Source organism: Centruroides vittatus, unplaced genomic scaffold (assembly GCF_030686945.1).
Source record: "Centruroides vittatus isolate TY-2023 unplaced genomic scaffold, ASM3068694v2 scaffold_386, whole genome shotgun sequence".
NCBI lineage: Eukaryota > Metazoa > Arthropoda > Arachnida > Scorpiones > Buthidae > Centruroides > Centruroides vittatus.
The window spans coordinates 640,034-661,969 of record NW_027122706.1 but is presented as its reverse complement, the minus strand read 5'-3'; the positions used below and the strand labels follow the sequence as shown (position 1 = coordinate 661,969).

The following is a 21,936-nucleotide window of genomic DNA, read 5'->3' as shown; positions in this document are numbered from 1 at the left end:
TAAAGCAAATGGTGGTAAAGAGAGATAAACCAAGTCACACCATCTGTCATTTGTAGAAATGCACACAATTCTCTCACTTGTTTATGCAAATCAGCAATTCGGCAGTTCGATATTTATGAAGGAAATTCATCAAAATTTCTTTTTACCCCCCTAACTACATACTTCAAACTGAAATTTAATCAACAATAAGCAAATTCCATCTTAATTAAGTCATTTATTTATAATGAATACGAATAAACAAGGATAGAATTTCTTTGCTCTAATTATACTCTATTTAATTAATGTAAATATCGTTCTTTAGTCTGTTAATTAAAGATTTTTAATATAATAAAATTCAAATAATTTCTTTATTTTATCTCATGGAATTTAGAAAGATAAATTGTATTATTGTGTAAAAATTGATATAATCCCTCTAATGTGATAGTGATATAGCGACAAAATTTATATGGATTAAAATATTAATTTTTATTTTTTTGGTTTGTATGATATATAAATCTTCTATCATAAATCAAATTAAATATTAAAATAAGCAGTTATCACTCGAACGGGAGGAGGTGAAATAATGAGTGGAGCAGTGAAATGACGGAAAACTTGATAGATGAATAGAACATATACAGTAATATAATAGAACCGATATTAGGGGGATCCGAATTATAGCATGAAAATACACATTCACCCGTGTAGTTTGTCACCAGCGCTGTGAATGAAGAGTAAACTCATAGATACAGCGTGTTTAAGTATTATATTCAAATCTTTATCCTGTACTTATTTGATTTTTCTCAATTTATTTAGAAAGGTTGGACTCCTCCCTGGTTACGCTACTGAAGAAATATAGAGAAGAGCTTATCTAGTGGCTTCATTTAAGAAAATTTTGTAAGACCGTGCCAAAAATAATAAGGATTCAGAGAACACGTGACATGGATGAGTACAACTTTTGAGATTATTCCAACTCAAGCATTCTAAGCATCTCTTTAACCAATCTGAAGTAGTATTCGAGTGAAAGGTCCACAATCTCAAGAAGGAAGAAAAATAATTATTTCGATAATACACGCAAAAAAATCAATCGTGCAAAATTAACGTTAATTAGAGTTACTGTTTATGATAAAGATGTATTCATTCTGTTACAACTAACGTACAATTTTTACATGAATTTTACGTCATTTTGGCATTCTCTTCATTTTGAAAATGATTTCAAACTGACTTTAAGCTACAATATCTGATAAAACACATCTTAAAATATGTAAATTAATAGTAGAATATAATTTAATGAGCTAAAAACTAAAGAAATGAATTTTTATTTACTGTAATAACCGATAAATATGTGTCACACTCATATCATTGACACGTATTATTTTCATGTCATGTAAACTCTACATGTGAGATTTATAAAAATTACATTCAAAATATGATTTAATAAGTAAAGTATTTTATTTCCAAAGAGTACATTCAATATATATATATATAAATGAATTAAAACTATAATAATTAATTATAATTTATTTATCATCATGTAAAATTTGTAACGTCTTCAATTTGTTGTTAATGATATTTTGAATATTGTTCAAAACCCCGTTTAAAACGCTAGACTTTTTCTGATGGAAAACATTACGGGCGTTATTTTTAATATATCTTTCAATACCTTTTATCATTAAATGCTTTCCGCCCATTCGACTCCAATCAACTCTGGCATGATCAAAATTTGCATCAGCTTCGAGATTTTTAACTTCATAATATCCTAATTTATTTACATTGATTTCTCCTTTTATATAACATTCCGGTTTATGTACTATAACATGAAACCTTCCGTTAGAATTAATTTTAATAAGGAAAAACTTGGCATTTAAATTATAGTTATTACTATCGATTCTCAGCTCGGGAATGGTTAATTTCACATAAAATGTGCCATTTTTCATGCTAACGTTAACGTATTTTTCAAAATTTGATAAGCCATACAAATACATTTCATCAATTGTTATGGTTCCAGAAGAAGCTTGTTCGCTTATCCCGGGTAATTTTAACGGTTCCAGAATGGGTAGTTTGAAATCTGGCATTTCTGATTTCATCTCGGATCGAAAATCTTCTAATGCTTTTTCTATATATTCTTTAATATGTTTGTCTGTTGAAAAGTGAAGAATTTATTTAAATATCTTTAAAATATATAAATACAATTTAAACCTCGATATAGTGCCTTCCTAAATAGGGCCAATTAATGAGCGCTTTGCCTAATAAAACGGTTTTACGGTAATTATCCAGCTTATTAACAAAACATCGCGCCCATTGATTGACACTTTACGAGAGTGGCGCTAAATCGGGGTTTTTACCATACGTAATTTAGTTACCCTCTGCATTTGTCTTTAATTTAGAAACTTCAGATGATACCGAAACCAAAAACAGATAGAATGATATTAAGATCAGTTTCATCTTCCGTTAAATCACTCGATTATCCTTATTTCTGCGAAGATAAAATTTAAACTGCTCTTTTAATTCTAAATTATTAATAATTATTTTCTTAACAAGTTTCCTTGTGAAGAATTAAAATAAAATAACATTTTTCTTGTTTAAAAATAAAACTTTTTCATAATAAACAAATTTATTAATGTCGTTTCGAGAAATAAAAACACAAAAATATTTAATAAAAATAATGGAAAAAATTAAATTTAAAAATATAAAAGTTATAAAGTTTTAATTTAAATTACAACAAAAATATATAAATTATTCTAAGTAGTAGTTTTTTTATTTACAGTCATTTATTAGTTTTAAACCCTAACCAATTGTTCAGGTCATTTTAAAACTATAACAATTTATTCAGAATTTTAACCATTACATCAAAATAAATAAAATAGATTTCTTTCTATTTATATTTTTGATAGTTTTGAATTTATACAACAAAAAATATTAGTAATTTGTCGAGGAACCAGCACATTCTAGGCAAAATTACGCTCGGGACTGACCCGCAAAGGGGTCAATACTTGTCATTTTCCATCCCTCATGAAGAAGGAATGCAGAGTAATGAGATAAATGAGTAATACTAAGATAGATCCATCATGGATAATACATCATGAAGTATTATCCATGATAAAGTATGGGCATCTGGAAAGGATTCGAACTCGGATCCTTCGCTGCACTAGACGAACACTTCATTCCCAAGGATTTACAGATAAATTCATTCATAAATCGTAATTATAACTATAATAAATTGTGTTAAGAACTAATTTAATTACGTCTTCACTTATTTGACAACATTTAAACAACTAAAAGAAACTATTTTAGAGGAATTGTAAGTAATATTTATATAAAGAATACTATGATAATAATTTGTATAAATTTCTTACCAATTCTACCCGAAGAAGTCTATAAGAAAAGCCATAAGTCCAGGCTTATTTATAGAAAATATTGAATTTGTGAGTGAGATAAAAGTTGGACATCTGGCTATATTCGGCTATTGTAAACAAACAGAAAAATATTTGTATGGATCTGCATCTGTCTAAATATCTATGGGAACAGAAATGTCACATTTATATGTTGACTATTAAATTATACTGTTTAAGTTTATAAGAAAAGCAAATAATCTGAATTTATTTTTGTCGTTTGATATGTTTATACTTAATAAAACTTTTTATTCCTTTCCATTTATTTTATTTACAAAGAGCAAAGCATCACGTCAAAAGAAATAGTTGATTTTAGTATGGGTTAAATTTATAAAACAATAAAAATATATACATTTTTATCTTGTAAAATCCAGAATAAATCACAATTAAAATTATTTTCCATTTATTTATCGTATCATTAAATATCAGATTTAAGAAATTTCATGTCCTGCAATGTTACTCCTTTGTATAACTATAAAATTAATTCTAATTAATTTATTATAAAAAAATTGAATCAGTTTTATCTAAATGACGTTTTTAATATGTGTGCAATAAAATATACTGCACATATTTCATATTAATAAAGTACTCACTAGAAAACAAGGCGTTATTATGGACGTGGCCTTGCACTGAGTACATTTTTGACATTAAGTTGACTTTAATTATAAATTCATGGATCTTGAAATATAGCAGAATATTATATAAAATGACAAGTAATTTAAAGATTTATACGTAATTCATATAGCACTATATACATAGTGTTCTGTGATCATATCGATAAATTTATATAAATTAATTGGAAGCCTTAAAATGCAGCTTAAAAGAAATTAAATTTAATTGCCATGATTAACTAATCTCTTTGTAAATGATCAATAAAGATGAGAGGATTCCGAGACAGGACCGAAATCGAATCCGGACGAGGAACCACATGAATTTTTATCTGTCCCGAATATGAGGGCTTGACCGAACCTATAATGAATATGATTAAAAGGACTCCCTCACTGTGCACAGGGCGGAAAGAGTCAAAAAATGAAAAAAATAATAACAACAATAAACCTAAAGAAATGAAGAAAACAAAAGAAATGTCGTAACTTGTTCAATAACTTCAAAAATATATAAAATAAATAAGTAAAAAAATAGAAAGGAAAGATTGAAGACCGTCTGTTGCTAGACCCATCAAAGACATTCCACTTTCTCAAACTTCACTAAATTAAAAACTATTTCTTGTTGCAGTTATAACTTTATATTTTTTTGTTAAAAGTTTTATTTTCATTTAAGTAATTGAAACTTTATAACTTTTAACTTCTAATGATTCCAACATTCATAACAAAGACTTATCAAAACAGAAAAATTGCAAGCAATGGGTCATTTGACAAAACAAAAATATAATTCGCTTGTAGATTAATTACTGTATAAAAATCTGAATGTTGAATATAATTAAATTAAAATATAGGAATTATAAACATTTATATATATATATATACACGTATTATGTTTGATTAAAATTCAAGTAAGAAAAAATGAACAAAAATTTCTGTTATTACATTATTTTTTATTTTATAAAATAATTTATTTATATTTGTACATTCTGCTGCCTTCAAAATTTGGCCTCACTAAGCACCCTTGAATTGGTGACCATTAGTCCATAACCATAATGTTAAAGAATTCATTTGATAGAGTTTGACCATTGTTTTGCAAATAACAGGAAGGGCTTAGTATTAAAAAGAACAATTTAAACTTTATGTAACTTTGAAAAGAGAATTAAGAGTATTGTTTCCGGAATTTCTTTGAGAATTTTAGTGAAATACTGTCAGAGTTGGAGGTGGAGAGGAAATTTCAATATATCCTTAGAAAATGGATACAACCTCGGTTACATTAAAGAAATTTTTAAGATTTTAAAGAATTTTAAGATATGGATATAGTATTCGTAATGCCAAACGAGATAAAATAAATTGTTTTGATATTTATATATTATAATTAATTCGATTTCTTGATAGGAAAACCAGAACATTAAGGGCTGTATAGTGGTTCATAAGTTTGCTGTTTATCAGTGACCACGAGATGCCCAAGTGATTTTTTTCTTCAAGGGTCAAACCCCTAATTAGAGGCCAAATTCCCATAGAAAGTCTTCCTGGCGAGCTGTCATGATTTCCCATTAAACACCGTATGACAGTAAAAGTAGGAAACGGAAAATGTCATTTTCTTGGCTATAACTGACCATAAAACAATTACAGATCCGGATCGGATTTCAACTTGGATCCTTCACTGCACAAGGTGATGCATTACATTTTCAGTTTGTGAAGTGTGGTATGCACCGGTCTTTTATATTATTATTATTATTTATTAAAATAACTTGAAATATACGAGTTTTAATTATTTGTCATTTTACATCTTTCTGTAATATAAAGTCCCGTTTTGTACGTGTTTATAATGAATTTCTCTGTTAAAGATGTCCTAAATATCCGGGACTTACCTTCTATTATAATTTCCTAGGGTGGCTCATCCAAACTCGATCCTGGATCTCCGGGATCGAATTTGACAAGAAACCCTAAATTATGCTAACTAAAAGGTCTAAAATCTGCGTTATAAGGTATCAAAGTCATCTGATATCAGACCTCTTTAATGTCGTAAAACTACACTTTTGTCCAAACGGTCAAAGAGATGTCTTTTTTCATGTAAACATTTCAGTATTCGAACAACAAAGTTTCGACAAACGAACTGTATATCTGGTATTAGTTTAGCACATATGTCGCATATTCTTTGCACCATATCTTCAGTCGTGGTGGGTTGTTCAAACAAAACTTGATAAGATTAATTAGCGTCAGATCTGGTGACCTAGGTGTCCATGAAATTGGTTCTCCTCAATTCATCAGTAGGTTTTACAGAACGTATCATCAAAGATCGAATGGTTGGGTGAGAGGGGATTTCTTACATTTGCGAGATCACTGGTTTCAGTCTCGACGAGTGAGTTTTTTAAATGCAATTTTTACATAAAATAATTATAAATTCCAAAGATTTATGCATTATTTATCTATTTTCTATTAAAAATGAGCATTTTCTTTCTTTGAAAATCCCTTTTCAGAAGTTGTGTCTGATAAAAGTATATTTAAAGTATTTTATATTAAAGAATGTAAAAGTATAAGCACGCTTTGTCCGTTTGCACAATGAAGGTTCGTGCCAAAGTCTACACCATAGATATGGTGTGGACTTTGGTATATTGGCATATGTGTGTCATTATTACGCTTCATGTCGTAATGCTAAAATTTTAATGTTCATTTTATTTATTGGTTTAATTTATCTGCCAGTTGGCATCACTTAATCCTTCCACCTTCTTTTTATGTAACGGTTGTTATAATAAACACCATTCGAAACACTTCACCAAGTTTTTTAAGTATCCACGCTGCTGGTTCTGGTTCAGTGTCTTATTCATTACCGCCTTCTTCTTCTGTAGACGATTTGATGAGACTTCTAATTTCTCGTTTGTCAACGCTTTATGACGTCCTTCAATATAACCTACCAATTCTTCCTTTATGATATCGACAAACTTCTCACCTCCAATTTGTCTTTCTGTTTGAATTATCTTTCTTACTTCTGTGTCAATTCCAGGGAAGCCTTGGAAATAATGAACAGCATCACTTCACAAATTCGTCCAGCATACTATTATCGTTTTTAATTTCAATTCATCTATTGTTTCTTTGATGAAGACAATTGCATCGGCAGTCCATAATTTGAATATCAAAATCGGCCTAAATTATTGCTCGAATCATATCGAATATCTATCGAGTATATGAGGCTTTAACGCATTTAGTGATATCCTGGTCGAATGACTAAAGCAATAAGGTCGTGTATGGTGATAAAAACAGTACTTGAATATTTTCATCTTCGATGCTGAGCAATTGAGATGACCAGGCTCATTATATATTATCAATAAAACCTTAAATGGTAATCCTTTCTCCAAATACTCGTATGTTTTTATTTCAGAAATTGATGAAACAATTCAATGAACAATGAAGCCGTGACCCATGCCTTGAAATTTTGCTGCCAGAAGAGGGGGATATTTTCTTATCTTTGTGTTTAAGAGCACGAGGATTCTTTGCTCCGTAACCAGGTTTTGTCATATGTCAGGCCGCGTTGCCACATAACACCAGCGTTAATTTGCCTTGCATGTTTTAGACCTTGGTGCTTGTTTCACACTTATGCATATATAGATCATCTTGGTCATCTTTTCTCAAAGAAGGCCTGTCTCATCACAATTAAAAACTTGCTTAGGATGATAGCCTTTCTCTTCGATGATTTTTTTAATTCTGCTGGAAATACGGTGACAGCATCCTCATCAGCAGATGCAGCTTCTTCAGTAATTTTTATATTTTTTTAGATTACTTAAATTCGAAAATAAATTTAATCACCCATTGCCTGCTGTAAATGGCTTAGTTTTCTCTTCCGTACCGTTTTGTGACTGAGTGTTTTCGTATAAGTCAATGCCTTTTGCCGTAACACGTTGCCATCAATAGATAGTCGTAGGTTCCGCGCCTTGTCAGGACGGGCTAGCCACGTGGAATTTTCTGGGTTTTTCCCACGTCTCTAACGCCTAAATAGGGACCAGTTACCCTTCAAAGACCTTCCGGAAGGTATTTCTCTTGTCTCTTCGCGAATAATTCCGTATGCTCAAGCAAAAAGCTTCGGTTGGCTCTTCGGAAGATAAACGACTATGAAATAACTTCCATATTAACCTCGATACGAGAAAGAGAAGAGAAGATCCGAGTTGTACATCATACACGAAGAGTAAGGCAAAATCGGTAATAATCTCGACCATGTCAAACCTAACAAACAAAACAAAATATCCGAATTGATAGTATCTGTTCTGTCGAATGGTTTCCATATAAATTCATATTCTTTTTTTTAGGTAAGTTTCATATCCGTTTGTTGATTTGGTTTTTGTTTCGACTTATTCTGTATTTAATAGTCTTCAGCTTTGTTTTGTTAGGAAATTATCTATATTCTGTATAATGTATTTTTTCTAACATACAACGTACCTTACACTGTATGTTAGTATCAATTTGCAATAAACAGAATAATTTTTTGAAATCAAAGTGTTCTTTTTCGAATAATTCTATATTATGATTTGTATTTTTGATATTTGTAGTTCACTTTATCACAAAGTTTGTGCACTTGTTTATAACGTTACCCGCATCGTGGTTTGTATCCAGTGTGCTATAAAAATAAGTAAATAAAGAAATACTAACATTGGTCTCAGACAGCGTTGTAAAAGTAGGATTACTTTCATTTATTTTTTGATCATGCAAACCTCGTTTCACCTTTTCATAGCCATAGGTAGTATGGCTATGCATTATGATGATTGTGTTGTTATGATGATTTTGTTCTTACTTAACGCTATTTGAGCAATAATTAAGAAAAATGAAATGTTGTAATATTTTATAGTTTTACTTTAATTTTAAAAGTCAATAATTACATATTATATTCTATTCTAAATAAGTAAACAGAGTTCTAAACATCATTTTCAGAGACTCTTTTACAGAATAATAAGTTGCAAAAACTACAGAAAATAAAGATAAAGTTTTCAGATTTGTTCGAGTATTTAAATTACACGTAGCTGTGTTATAATGAAGATACGTAAACATGTTGCAGTTAATAGACTTACGTTTTGTCTTGCGACTTTTTTTGTATTTCTGTATTTTAGGTTTCACGTTCAGTGTTTTTTCCAATTTTCAATCGCGTCAATCGTGAAACATGCTAAGTCTCTACGCGCCTTTACAGATAATCTGTGCCAAGTTTTAGTTGCTACCCACTTTTTCACGAGCTTTTTTCCATTTATAATCCATGTCTAATTATTTGCTATACGTAATTCGTAACGTTGTAATAATTCTAAATCTTGTATTGCACTTACTTTAATTTGAACAAAAATTGTAGCAATTATATTAACATTGGTCCATAGCACCGAAACCTAAGATTATTTTGGATACGACGAAATAAGGTATCTGTTTACATATGCAAATATTAGACTTAGGCAAAGCCACATGGTAACACAGAAATTTCCGAGTATACATACATAAAATATAGATAAATTTCGTACTACTGTAGTTGGTCTCACAGACTGCGTTTGTACTGTTTGTACTGAAGAGTTAATAGACTGGAACTATAAATTCTTATGTTTTGTATTTGTACATAAGAAAATTAATCCAGAAAATTGATAAATAAATGTTTAAATAATTATTTTATTAGATTATAAGTAGACTATTATAGTAATTTATTTTGAAAAATTACTTTTTTTTTATTTATAACTAAGGCTGGGACATTTAGGAACTAAAAATCATATAAATAGTTATAAAAAGTATAAATTATATGAGATTTATAACTATTTATATGATTTTTGGTGTCTAGATGTCTTAGCATTAAGCTATAACATTTACTAGATTAACTTTAGCGTTAAACTACTAAAATTATTTCATATTTATTTGCTTAGAATTCAGAAAGCCATATTTAAAATCATGTTTATTAGATATATAGAAATTTTATATTTATTTAAAATGAATTTCTGTATTAATTATATTTTCATTGTGAAACATTTGTTACTGTTATATCCATAGTAGCGTAACCAGGAAGGGGCATAGAAAGATTAACCTTCCATTACCTTTGTAAATAAATAAATTAAGAAAAAATCAAATAAATATGAATGTGACAAACACTTATATATTGTATGTACACATGTTCATTCTTAATCTACAACGCTACACTCATATAGGTACAGGAGTAAATGTATGTTGGCACGTTTTAATTCGGGCCCACACTAGTATCGGTTCTATTTACGCTACTGATCGTTCAGCTAATTAAAATATACTAACAATAATAATGATGCTTATGTCAGTATGTTTTCCGAAATATTCGAATATCGAAGAAGGTCAAGTAGTAACTTTGATTAGTTTTTAAAATACATTTTCCAACCATTTTTATATTGATTTTGCCTTATCAAATGAAGTTGTAGTTGTTCAGCGACTTTTCTTCTATCAATCAACACGAAAATATTAAAGCAAACAAGAAAAAAAAGAGGACGTGGAGCTCTCAGCTTTCATACTTTTTATTTTACAAAAAAAATACTAACGCAGAAGTAATAACAACAATCACGAAAACAAGAGCAATATCGACAAAAACAATCAATTCTTTTCTTGGTTTCAGATGCTATAAAAACTAGGTTAAACTTATTGATTGTGTTAAAAATAAAGTTAATAAATAAAAAATGTACAAAAATATTAACTGAATAAATTAAATTTCGTTCTCTTACAACATAATAGATTGCGAGAAAATTATACGCAGGCCTGTATTTTATTTACATTATGACAATAACATACAATTTTGTTATTTTTCTATTTTAGCAATCTAATTTATAGGGAAAATATTGCAAACCTACTTTCTCATAAAAATAGTTTTATTTGACATATTATTATTAAAAAATAGTAAATAGAACAAGATCAGATGAAGTGAAAAATCTAGAATAAAGATACAATATATATATAATATAGAAATCATTAAATAAATGAATTGCATGTATGAGATTCGAATGGAGAGAGTACGGATAATAGAGAAATGAAAGCCAAAAACCAAAGTAAGTGGGAAGGATTGAAGAAAAGATAGAACTCTTTAGATTTCACTAAAAAGGCCATGAAATAGACTAAACTGAAAGAAGTAACAGAAGAATATTTTTTCATACACATATATTGAACTGATTATGGTCTAATTAATTACTGCAGATTAAATCTACTTAGAGCATATATAAAAACTTTTCCGAGTTTCTTCACGTATCTAACATCTAAATAGGGACAGAAAATCCTCCTGGGAGCACCTTCTTTTGGCAGATTGCCCATACATTGCGTAACCTTATTCATCAATCGGATCCAATATTCCTTATTTCGTTATATTTTTAATTATAAATTAATATTTATGAATACCTATAAGACTATATAGGCTAAATATACTTAATTATTTATTCGTAATATTCGTAAAACCTTGAAAATGGAGCTATTTACCATTTTATAATAATTAAAAATATAAAAAGTTTTTAATAAAATATCATAACAGATGGCGCCATAGGCAGTTTTAAATGTTGCCGGGAAAGTCAAACAACTCGTTGCTGGATATTTTCGAGTGTAATGACAAAAACGTATTACCCTTTTTAAAACTTAATTAAAGGAATTGCGCGGTAGATAGCATGTAAGTAAATAGACAACTTGATCTGTTAACTTTTAATTATTATTGATTTGATTTATTATTTTATTTATTTAAGATAAATTAAATGCTGTCTAAGTATATAACCAGTTAAGCTATTTATTTACATTATCACTAATTGGATATAAAGAGGAATCCAATTAGTAATCTTAGTACGGATGCTTTCCATCAAATTTTGCGTCACATTTAAATATGACATTAATTAAAATATGACATTAAATTTCATTTAAAATATAAGTTATTTTATTTTCTTTCGTACAATGAATAAAATTCAATCATCAGATCTAAATTTTAACACTTCTATTCTAATTAATTAAAATCATACAAAAATTTCTTAAAGTAAAATTATTATATGAAATTAAACAACGCTATTACAATAATACAATTTCATGAAGTTCATTTCCTAAAATTCTAATTGTATATCTTACATCTGCACTTTGTAAATGGGATCTACTAGGCTTACATTCATAACAAATACTGTTTCACATAAATTAAGTAATAGATTTTCTTTACATTCCAATGTTGTAGTTGGCTAGACGAAAGAGCTATTAATTAGCTCCGTTCTAATTTCAATGAATGCCACATTATTGAAAATATCGTGCCTTAAATAGCCGCTTCAACTACTCTCCGAAGCTACGTAATCTGCAATACAGTTTCTTGCCTAACTAATAGCGAGCAATAACTGTATCCTTATAAAGGATAGCGTTAAAATATACACCGATTAGTCATGCATCACTTGAGAGAAAGTTTTCCGAGATTGAATTTACTAAGCGCTTCATTCCCTCTTTCCTTAATAAATTCCGACGCTTGAGTTAAAAGTTTTGGTTTGACAGTATTATACAATTTTTTCCCACTCGTGCTTAAGTATGCATTAATTACGTCACCCAGACTACCTCCACCGAAGAGATTTTCGAAATAGACACTAGCTTGACGGAAATCCATATCCAATACCACATCTTCTATCCTTGCATTTCCGGATGAAGGAAACGAGAATGTTAAGGAAATGGTTACTTCAACATCATTAGCGTGTATGCTCATTCTTCCATCTCCGATTAAAGGAAATATTTTAGCTGCCATTCCCGATAAAATATATCTCTCACTGTCGATCATAACTTTGTGGAAAACAACTCTAATCACTACAGTTAAATTTCTAAGATGAGCGTCGAGTTTATATAGAGTAAAGTTCGATAATCCTGAAATTACTAGATTTTGAATGAATAAACTAGAATTTACTTTTTCGTTATTGAAACTTTTACTGATGTTTCCAAGATCTAGAGGATCCAAAACAGGAAGTCCAAACTGAGGAATGCCAGTTTTCATCTGTTCTTTTAACGGATCTAATACTTTCTTTAGATAAGTATTTAATCTGGTTTCATCGGAACCATAGTAGCCATAATTGTAACCTAAAAAAAGAATATAAGTACTTAATTCCTTAAACATTAACTAATTATTTTTTTAAATATAGTACATTAGCTTCCTTGATTCTTCTTTATATATTTATTCTCCTCAAAATGGTAATTACATAAGCAGTATTCAACATAAGAGATAGAACAGTCTATGGTTTATTTTAGAACAAAATAAATATTATATAAAGTAAACAAAGGATTGGTTCTTACCTCTATACGGTCCAGCTTCTGTCTTATAATAAGTAATAATTAGGAAGAAAATTGCTACGATGAATATTAGAAATTTCATCCCAGCTGCCATTTATATCTTCTGTAACATAGAAAAAAAGGCATTGAGTTTTGTTTTGCAAATTAGATAATAAATTCGATTAGATTTCATCTAATAAAGATTTTCGTAAATTTTTATCTTATTTTTATTTCTAGTAAAAGTAACGGAACTTGTCGAAAAGTGAATAATCCGGTCGCTGTCCTAAATTCCATCGTGTTCTTCTTATTCTCGTTATTTAAATATACAAAAAAAAAAAAAAAAAAAAAGTCTCATCTTTAAATTTCCTTGTCGAATGCGGAAACGTTATGCATTCGAGTTTCTTTAAATAAATATTTTTACTCTTTCTTAACTTTAATAGATAATTTTTACTGTAATTTTAAGAAAATTCTCAATGACTTAGAGCAAATAACTGTTTAATAACACATATTCTATATTTATATTATTATTATAGAATATTGCTCTATAATACTCTAAATATTATTTTATCAATTTTTTCAATTTTGTTTAAGTGTATCAAACTGCTAAACTAATTCTGCATTAATTTATAAATAATCGTCATATAAATTTCTAATATATTACATAATTTCTGTGGGAAATCATTGCACAGGCCTATTATATTATTCCAAGATTTATTTAATCATTCCTATTGAATTGCACGTGTATTATATTTAAGTAATTACGCACAAAAATTGAATTTTAACCCTTATTTAATACTTTAAAAATTGAGGTCAAACAACGTCTCCATGTGAGGCACCCCTTCTTTACTGGGGTTCATAAAAATGGGTCAACTTTCCCTTCACGTGAGACATATCTCTAAAAATCCTTGAAGATGTTACAATTAACGTTATATCATTTATTTTAAATAATTTAATTAAGATTCACTTGTCACATATTTTCTATAGTCTTACACAAGCATGGTCAGGAAGCGTTGATCTATATAGAAACTGAGAGTAAAGCACTCAAGTTGTATAACACAAATAATAATCATAATAATCATTCGGTAAGAATGACGTCAACATTGTATAAGCAATTCTAAATTTAGTAATAAAACAGGTTTCATTTAGTAAATGTTTTTGTCATCCATTCCCTAAGGTAATAGGAAGTTTTATATGCCGTTACTTTAAATACTACATGGAGAAAGCATTTATAAACGATGGCACGATAAGATTAAAGTGAATAAATAGTAAGTTGGCGCGGAAAAATAATGTTTTATATTGTTTTATATTCAGTGGAATTTCTTTTAAAATATTTTATTACATACTTTTATTAACTTAATATTTAATTAAAATGATAGATTTGTATGGAAACTATTATTAGTTCCGTTATTAACTTAGGAAGTTAACAAAGTTTGCATTAAGTAATTACGTACAAACTGTTCTACTGTGTTTATTTTCACTGCAAAATTTATGTTAAAAATTTATGCTAAAAATAAATCCACTCGTCGACATTTACCTCTAGAAAATGTAAGTTTATGGCATTTAAATATTTCCAGAAAACATATATTAATACCATAAAAATTATTTATGGTCTTAAATAAATTTCCGTATATCGTCACACGAAATAATCAAATAGTTATAATCAGTTTTTGATAGATAAAGGAAACATTAAACTACGAACATTGAAATTTTAGGAGGAACTCTATTAGAATTTAGAGCAGAAAATGTAAACGAACATCGAGTAGAAATCAATTATTTTGCAGTCTAACGCATCAATTTCTTACAAAAATCAAAATTTTAAATTATAATTTCAATAAAATAAGCTATTATTAAAACATCCCGTTTACTGGAGTTAGGAAATAAAATTAATTCTATTGGATTGGTGTTTAGAATGAAGGTCGTATCGATCCAATTCGTTTCTATTGTTTAATATTCTACTTCATTGATCGCTAAAATTACATAATTGCTTATGTAGCGCTGTTTGTACATAATTTTATCTCGTTACATTATATGTCTACATAACTTTTAATAGGCATATTATCATTATTTTATGGCATTTTTGTGTCTAAACTTTAGGAAAATAATGGCAAGAAGTTTTTATAAAGTTTTGAATGAAAATAAAACCGAGAAACTTACCTATAAGCCAGGACGAGAGAAAGTAAGAGTTTAGTCCGTTAAATGAAATTAATTCTGTGGATGACCCAGAAACTTGACGATTCCCTAAACGTTTATTGTCAACTGGTTGACTGCTTCCTCGTTTTTAGTGAAACGGTGTGACTGACCCGGCAACGCGAGGAAAGTGAAATTCGACTGATACCAAAAACCCTCTGGCACCATACACTACGAATTGCTATTATCAACCGGCATCACGTGGTGTATTGAAAACTCGCGCGCGCGCGCGCGGTGCCCAAAACGGATCACCGACGTCATCATAATAGTTCCCCAATGTAATCTGGTTTAAGGAAATAATTTCTTACATATGTAAAGGAAGTGTTAAAATTAACTTTTCGAAATTTCTTTTACGACTTACAAAAATATAACCCTAAAAAATATATAAAATAAGAAAAAAACATGCAAAATTGGTGCATTAATTAATTAAAATATAAAATTAAATCGTGTGACATTAATTAAATTCACTAAAATTAAGAATTAAATATTTAACTCGTGTAATAATAATTATAACTTTCGATCAAGAACGTTGACTTGGCCTGATTTTAAGTGACAACAACGATTAATTTACAATTCATTTATTTGTAAAGGGAAACAAACATTTTATCTAGTAATATATTTCCTTTATATTATAACAAGTTCTAGTACTGTATTAAAATTGCAAACTCGCATGCAATTTTAAGCGAAAAGAAAAGAGAAAAAACCATCTTAATATAGTAAAACGTCTTTTAAATAAATTAAAATTTAATTTTTTATAACTTAAAATGTATTTTTTCTTAAGAATTTACATTATAAATACTCACTGTAAACTGAAATAAAAACAAACTATATACAATTCATAAAATCCTTACATTTTTCATGGCTTTTATTTTATATAAATTTATAAATTTAATAAATCAAGAAAGGAGTTAATGAATATTAAGTTATATAACCAATTATTTGCTTAAAAATCTTGATAAATTGTATACCTGTACATTCTATCTTACATCTATTTATGGTTTTCTATATTTATATTTCCTTTATATGCCCTATGTTAAAAAATGGTTATACTATTCTTAGGTATGGAGTGAATAATATGCCAATAAATTGTTAAAGAATATCATAAATAATTGATACGGTAATTTATAAACTGTAAAGAAGTAATTAAAGAGAAATAATGCATTAAATATATTCTATTATTTTAATGCAATTAATTCTTCCTGTGGTGCATAATTACTGGATTTTTTTTTTCTTATGAAAGGAAAAATGTAGGCTTTATTTACATTATTTAATGGGAGGTGTTCATATGTGGTCGTTGTTTGGAGGTTATTTGTACGAATTTCATAAAGAAGTATTCTTGTAAAAATGGTCGTCATTTAGAGGTTACTGTATTATATTCGATTTGTCATCTGTCATGCACATGTGGACATTTGCTTAAATTATAAGATTTTCAATTTATATTTATTTTATTTTAATGCTTCTAAATTATCATAAATTTGTAATAAAGTATAATTAAGTTTACTCTATAATTCCATATTTTTCCGTAGAATATTATTATTATGACTCGAAATACAAGCATATAGACTATAATTAGAACTTTTAAATTGTTTGAATAAAATATTTCTTTGCTAGCCCGATAATTCGGCAGTTGTTGGTCTTTATTTCTTTTCATTTAATCTAACTGAAAATGTCATTTTTCAATCGTAAAGATAATTTATGATTCATAAATTTTATATATAGCATCGTCTAAATGTTAAACTAATGAAAATTCAATTGAAACTTGTGATATTAAGAGCAGGTAAGGATTATTACATGATTTATTTTACTTTCATAAGTTTATCTTCTCTGATCAGCTTTATGTAATTGGTTTTTAATGGATAATTTTCCAAATTATTGTTTTAATAACATTTTTTCTAATTTAAGAAATATCGGAACATATTCAATACATGAAATAGTCATTAAACTCAAAATTTTCTGATGCATGTAGCGATTTTTTTATTATAATAAAATTCGTTTTAGATTTATTTTAATAAATTAAAGTATATTATGTCTTTTAAAAGATATAAATGCAAATTTTATATAAGAATTTTGTTGTATACGCTAATGAATGATGTTTACTCTATATCTACAAGAGGCAATAAAAGGAAAGTAAAATCTTAATTAGTAACATTCTTTTATGGTAAATTGTAATTCTTATATTTCGAAAAATTGTAAATTTATTATCGAATTAAATTAAATTTCATTATAATTAAAAAAATAAATAAAATAAATTTTTTTTCTGCTTAATGTCAGTCAACAATCTTTTATTAAATTTATAATTATTAAAATAAAAATGAACAATATAAACCTATTTAATAATTTGGAAAATAATCCGTATAAAAATCTCTATTATTTTTATTTAAATATAATGACGATATTTTAAAAATAAAATATTTGTTTAATATATTAAACAAACTTAATTTTGTCTTAAAAATAAATTCGATTTTACAATATTAAAAAACAGAAAAATAATCAAGAAAGTGAATGTATAAAAAACTCGAGACTATAATAAAAAATAAAACCTGAAAGACAAATTTGTTTAAAATTTTCAAATAGAAGAAACACGAGGTTTATTGAGGTGAAGAGCCTCGAGATAAAGGTCGACTGCACCAAATGACAATGCTGTGAAAAGGACGAACGTGTTTCTTTTACTTGTCTAAACTATAAACTACATCTATACGCTTTTATAGATATATCTTTTAGTCAAATCTATCTTTAAGAATATCTACATTTATAATTGAAATATCAACTAGAAGAGAAAGAAATATTTACCTAGGTCCTACTTAAAATGTTGTAGGCTACTTGCTTAGGGACTGTATAATAAATTTTTCTTTTTAAAAGCGACTGTAGATATGACTGTTTTTACGACATGTCTATGATTTCATCACTATCAGTAATCAAATATTTGCATATTTAAGTAACTTACTATCTATTATTTAAAATATGACATTTAAAAATTTTCAGTCATATTATTAATCTTTATTAGCATAGATGAATAGGCACTCTGTTACTCATTGTCACTCAGGGACTAAGGAATTACAAATATTAAAATAAACTATTTTATTGTTTACAAAATTTATTCATTTATTTTTACAAATAAACAGAAAAGCACAAAGGATAATTAATATTTACCCCTCGAATTAACAAATTTTTACATATAACGTATTTATTATTATCACAATAAACTGTTTATGGTAATAATTTCAAATTAATGTTTAAATTGTTAGATCAATATTACTTCTTACTGATATAAAATACATTTATAATTTACAATTAAAGGGTAGAGAAGTGTATAGAGAACAGACAAACGTACAAACATTCTATTTCATACATATAGATAAGAGATAACTAACTATTCTATATTTATTATATATAATTAATTGTAGTAATATGTTTCAACATATTTTAATTTATTTCACTTTAAAATCATGCAATTAGAGATAGTTGCTAATATTCCTTTATCTAGTATCCTTGAACTGGTAACAACTAAAATAAAATTATATCAATAGGAAGAATTACACATAGTTAATCAATCTCATATTCGACATAATAGATATTTATATTAATAATTACATTATTAAAAAGCATATAGCAAGCCGTAAAATAAAACTTTAAGTATACTTTATCAGTTTAAATAACAGTAACAAGATAAAAATGGCGATTGATCATTAAAATCTCTCCCATTAAAATGTTATATCATCATAATTTTACCGAAATTAATATGAATTTATTTAATTTATAATTAAAAATTCGACGTTAAAACAAAAATATAATTTATCTTATGATTTACACGCCGAACCGTATAATAACATTAAATTTATTACATAAAAAGTAAAATGATGTTTTTAGAGAATATTTACGAACTTTATTACAAATATATGCAAATTTACTTACTTTTTTGTCAAGTATATTTATGATTTTATATAAACATAATTAATGTCAGTATGTAAGTTTAAGTTAAAATAATAATAATAAAAAAATACTTCATAACAAGAAAATAAATCAAGAAATTTTAATACATTTTTAAACAAAAAAGTAGCTCATGTTTTAATTAAAAAAATAAAAAAAAATAGTATTATTAAATATAAATATTTGTATTTTATTTTAGAAAAATAGCGGAACTGGATACGATAAGACTACAGATAACTACTATATGTATAAAAGGTTGCAAGACTGACCTCAATTTTCTTTATTTCGATCCGATCTGACCCTCAAGATACCGACTAATATAGATACTGTATTATGGAATGATATCCCGGTCAAATTGTTCTTGAGAAATCCTGATTAGGATCAGCTTCGGACTAGGATAGTGGAAATCTTTGCCAGATATCCCCTTATGGTTCGAATATATTTATAATTTTAATATTTAAAAAAGAACACCACTGAAATAAACTATAAGGAATTAGAATTTAAATTTCTGAGAAAACAAAGCTACCTCACTTTGTTTTCTTAATTAGATACTTTACTTTTTGATTTTAATTACAATAAAAATGAAGAAAATTTAGCGATCATATTTTCTCATTTTTTTTAATATTTAGATTTATTTATTTATAAATTCAATGAAACAAAAACAGGGTATTTAATTTACAGGTTTTTAAAATAATACAGTTTATATTAGAATGCATATTCTTTGTGTTAGTACTGTATTCTGTACTGTGACTTAAATTGATAACAACAATAGATAAGATAGATAAAACACAAGATTTCTGAACACAGATAAACAATTTACTTCAATTCTACAATAAAATTATTTAAAAATCTATTATGATAATAATGAAACATGTTTATTCAATTTTGTAAAAGAAATTCTGAGAAAATCTAATAAACATATTCTAAGAAATCGTTGCTTATAGAATTTTCTAGAAAATATTCTTAGATAATAGCAATTACTATAAATAGATATTTTCAAAAAGAAAGAAAAAAAAATATATAAATAATTAGTGTGGACGTCAATTGCATCTGCATTACATCAACTGTAAACAAAAATGACGTTAATTGATTTTGAATCATTACTTACGTAACGTGTTACAAATTGAAACTTCTTTAATGCTTTATTAATTGAAAACATCGAGTTTATTTAAAATATTGAGTTATGTTCTAATCTATACAAATATGTATATTTAATACTATTTACAGAAAGTATTATTACAGTCAAACCTGTGAATAACAGCCACTGTTTAGAGGTGGCCATTTTTGGAGGTTCGATATATACTTTTTGTGTGTAAGACAACGTTAAATATGTTAAATGTATATTAGAAAACTTAAAATATTAAATATTTTAGTTTAAAAAATCTTGCATTTCCTATTTTTTGGGTGGGGGGTCTGTTTTTTCTTGCATTAAATGAGTTTCTATATCATTGTTAACATTAACATCATAAATGTATATGTTACTTCATTATTATCTTATCGGGTTAAAAGACAATTACGAGACAATCTGAGAAACATTTTATATAAATAATTAACGTTTTTTTTAACAAATTAATATAAGAAAATCAACCTTTGATTCTTAATTTTTAATAATTAAATCTAGATAAAGGAGACTATTCAGGACTATTTGATGCACAGACTATCAGGACTATTTGATGCACAGAGAGTCCCGAAGTTTAGCTCCTTAATATAATAAGATAGCGGTTGTTTTATTTGTCTTATTCATATATTTTTGTGACTTTCGTAGAGAAGTGAGGCCCGTATTTGTGATTGTCTCATTCACATTACACAGGCCCTTATACTAAACGTTTAATTGTAGCGTTTGTGTAATAAAAATATATTGATTCAATTAAATTATAACTTTTAAAATGACATGACTATAAACTGTAAAGATATGCAATTTTTATAAGTTTGATATTAAATTTAGTGTATTTCGATAGATTATCTTCGTACGTAGAAAAGATTATAGTATTACGTGTAAGGACAATTGAATATTATATCAAAATGATTACATTATAATTACGTGTAGTTGTTGCGTTTTTCATGGTAAAGGTTCAACATCATATTTTATCACGGAAAAAATTAAAAATAGATGAACTCATTTTTATAAATTCGTTTCTAAGTTTAATTGTGAGGGAAATATTTACGCAGAATAAAATCTAACTTCACATAACGTTCTTATTACATTACTTTAAAGTTACGCGGCAAAACAATGTGTTTTTAAAATAGCTACGACTAAGGAAGAAAAATGAATAGTGTGTGTGTATATATATATATATATATATTTATTATATTTATTAGGTAAATAAACTAAAGTTATTTATGAAAGAACTGCTGCATAACATAATACTTTGTATGGTCAAGAGGGACTCACGATCAAATCCAGGAATTTTTTTTATTGTCGATTTATTCCTGATATATCGGGGCAATCTTATCACCCTCATCCGGCTCCATTGTGGGCCTGGCTGAACCCCCGATGAGTATGGATAGAACGCTTACTGGCCACAGGACGGAAAGAGTTTAAAATGAAAAATACTGTATAACAGATTTATTAATTTTTAAATATAAATATATTCAAACTCATTACGTATTATTATATTGTTTAA

At 27.4% G+C, this 21,936-nt stretch overlaps 3 protein-coding genes across 3 annotated transcripts in view; 1 reads left to right on the top strand and 2 right to left on the bottom strand.

Annotated features, from left to right (window-relative positions):
• LOC136988866 (uncharacterized) overlaps nt 1-21,936 on the top strand; it is a 539,116-nt gene that overhangs the window by 431,018 nt on the left and 86,162 nt on the right. The gene's annotated exons all lie outside the window — the stretch shown is intronic.
• LOC136988775 (uncharacterized) lies at nt 1,497-2,063 on the bottom strand. The gene has a single exon (XM_067286738.1). It carries the CDS (start codon nt 2,061-2,063, stop codon nt 1,497-1,499), a length of 567 nt encoding a protein of 188 aa, XP_067142839.1.
• LOC136988874 (uncharacterized) lies at nt 11,602-15,668 on the bottom strand. The gene is made up of 3 exons (XM_067286870.1): nt 15,353-15,668; nt 13,223-13,322; nt 11,602-13,009 (listed from the first exon to the last, which is right to left on the bottom strand). The coding sequence occupies exons 2-3, from the start codon at nt 13,311-13,313 to the stop codon at nt 12,339-12,341; spliced, it is 762 nt and encodes a 253-aa protein (XP_067142971.1). The 5' UTR covers nt 13,314-13,322; nt 15,353-15,668; the 3' UTR covers nt 11,602-12,338.

What these genes read in the sequence shown, in the direction of transcription:
- LOC136988775 (XM_067286738.1), bottom strand. Translation starts at nt 2,063, where the DNA reads ATGAAATCAGAAATGCCAGATTTCAAACTACCCATTCTGGAACCGTTA.
- LOC136988874 (XM_067286870.1), bottom strand. Translation starts at nt 13,313, where the DNA reads ATGGCAGCTGGGATGAAATTTCTAATATTCATCGTAGCAATTTTCTTC. An exon ending in AGAAGCTGGACCGTATAGAG is followed by an intron (nt 13,010 to 13,222) that starts GTAAGAACCAAT and finishes TTCTTTTTTTAG; the next exon opens with GTTACAATTATGGCTACTAT.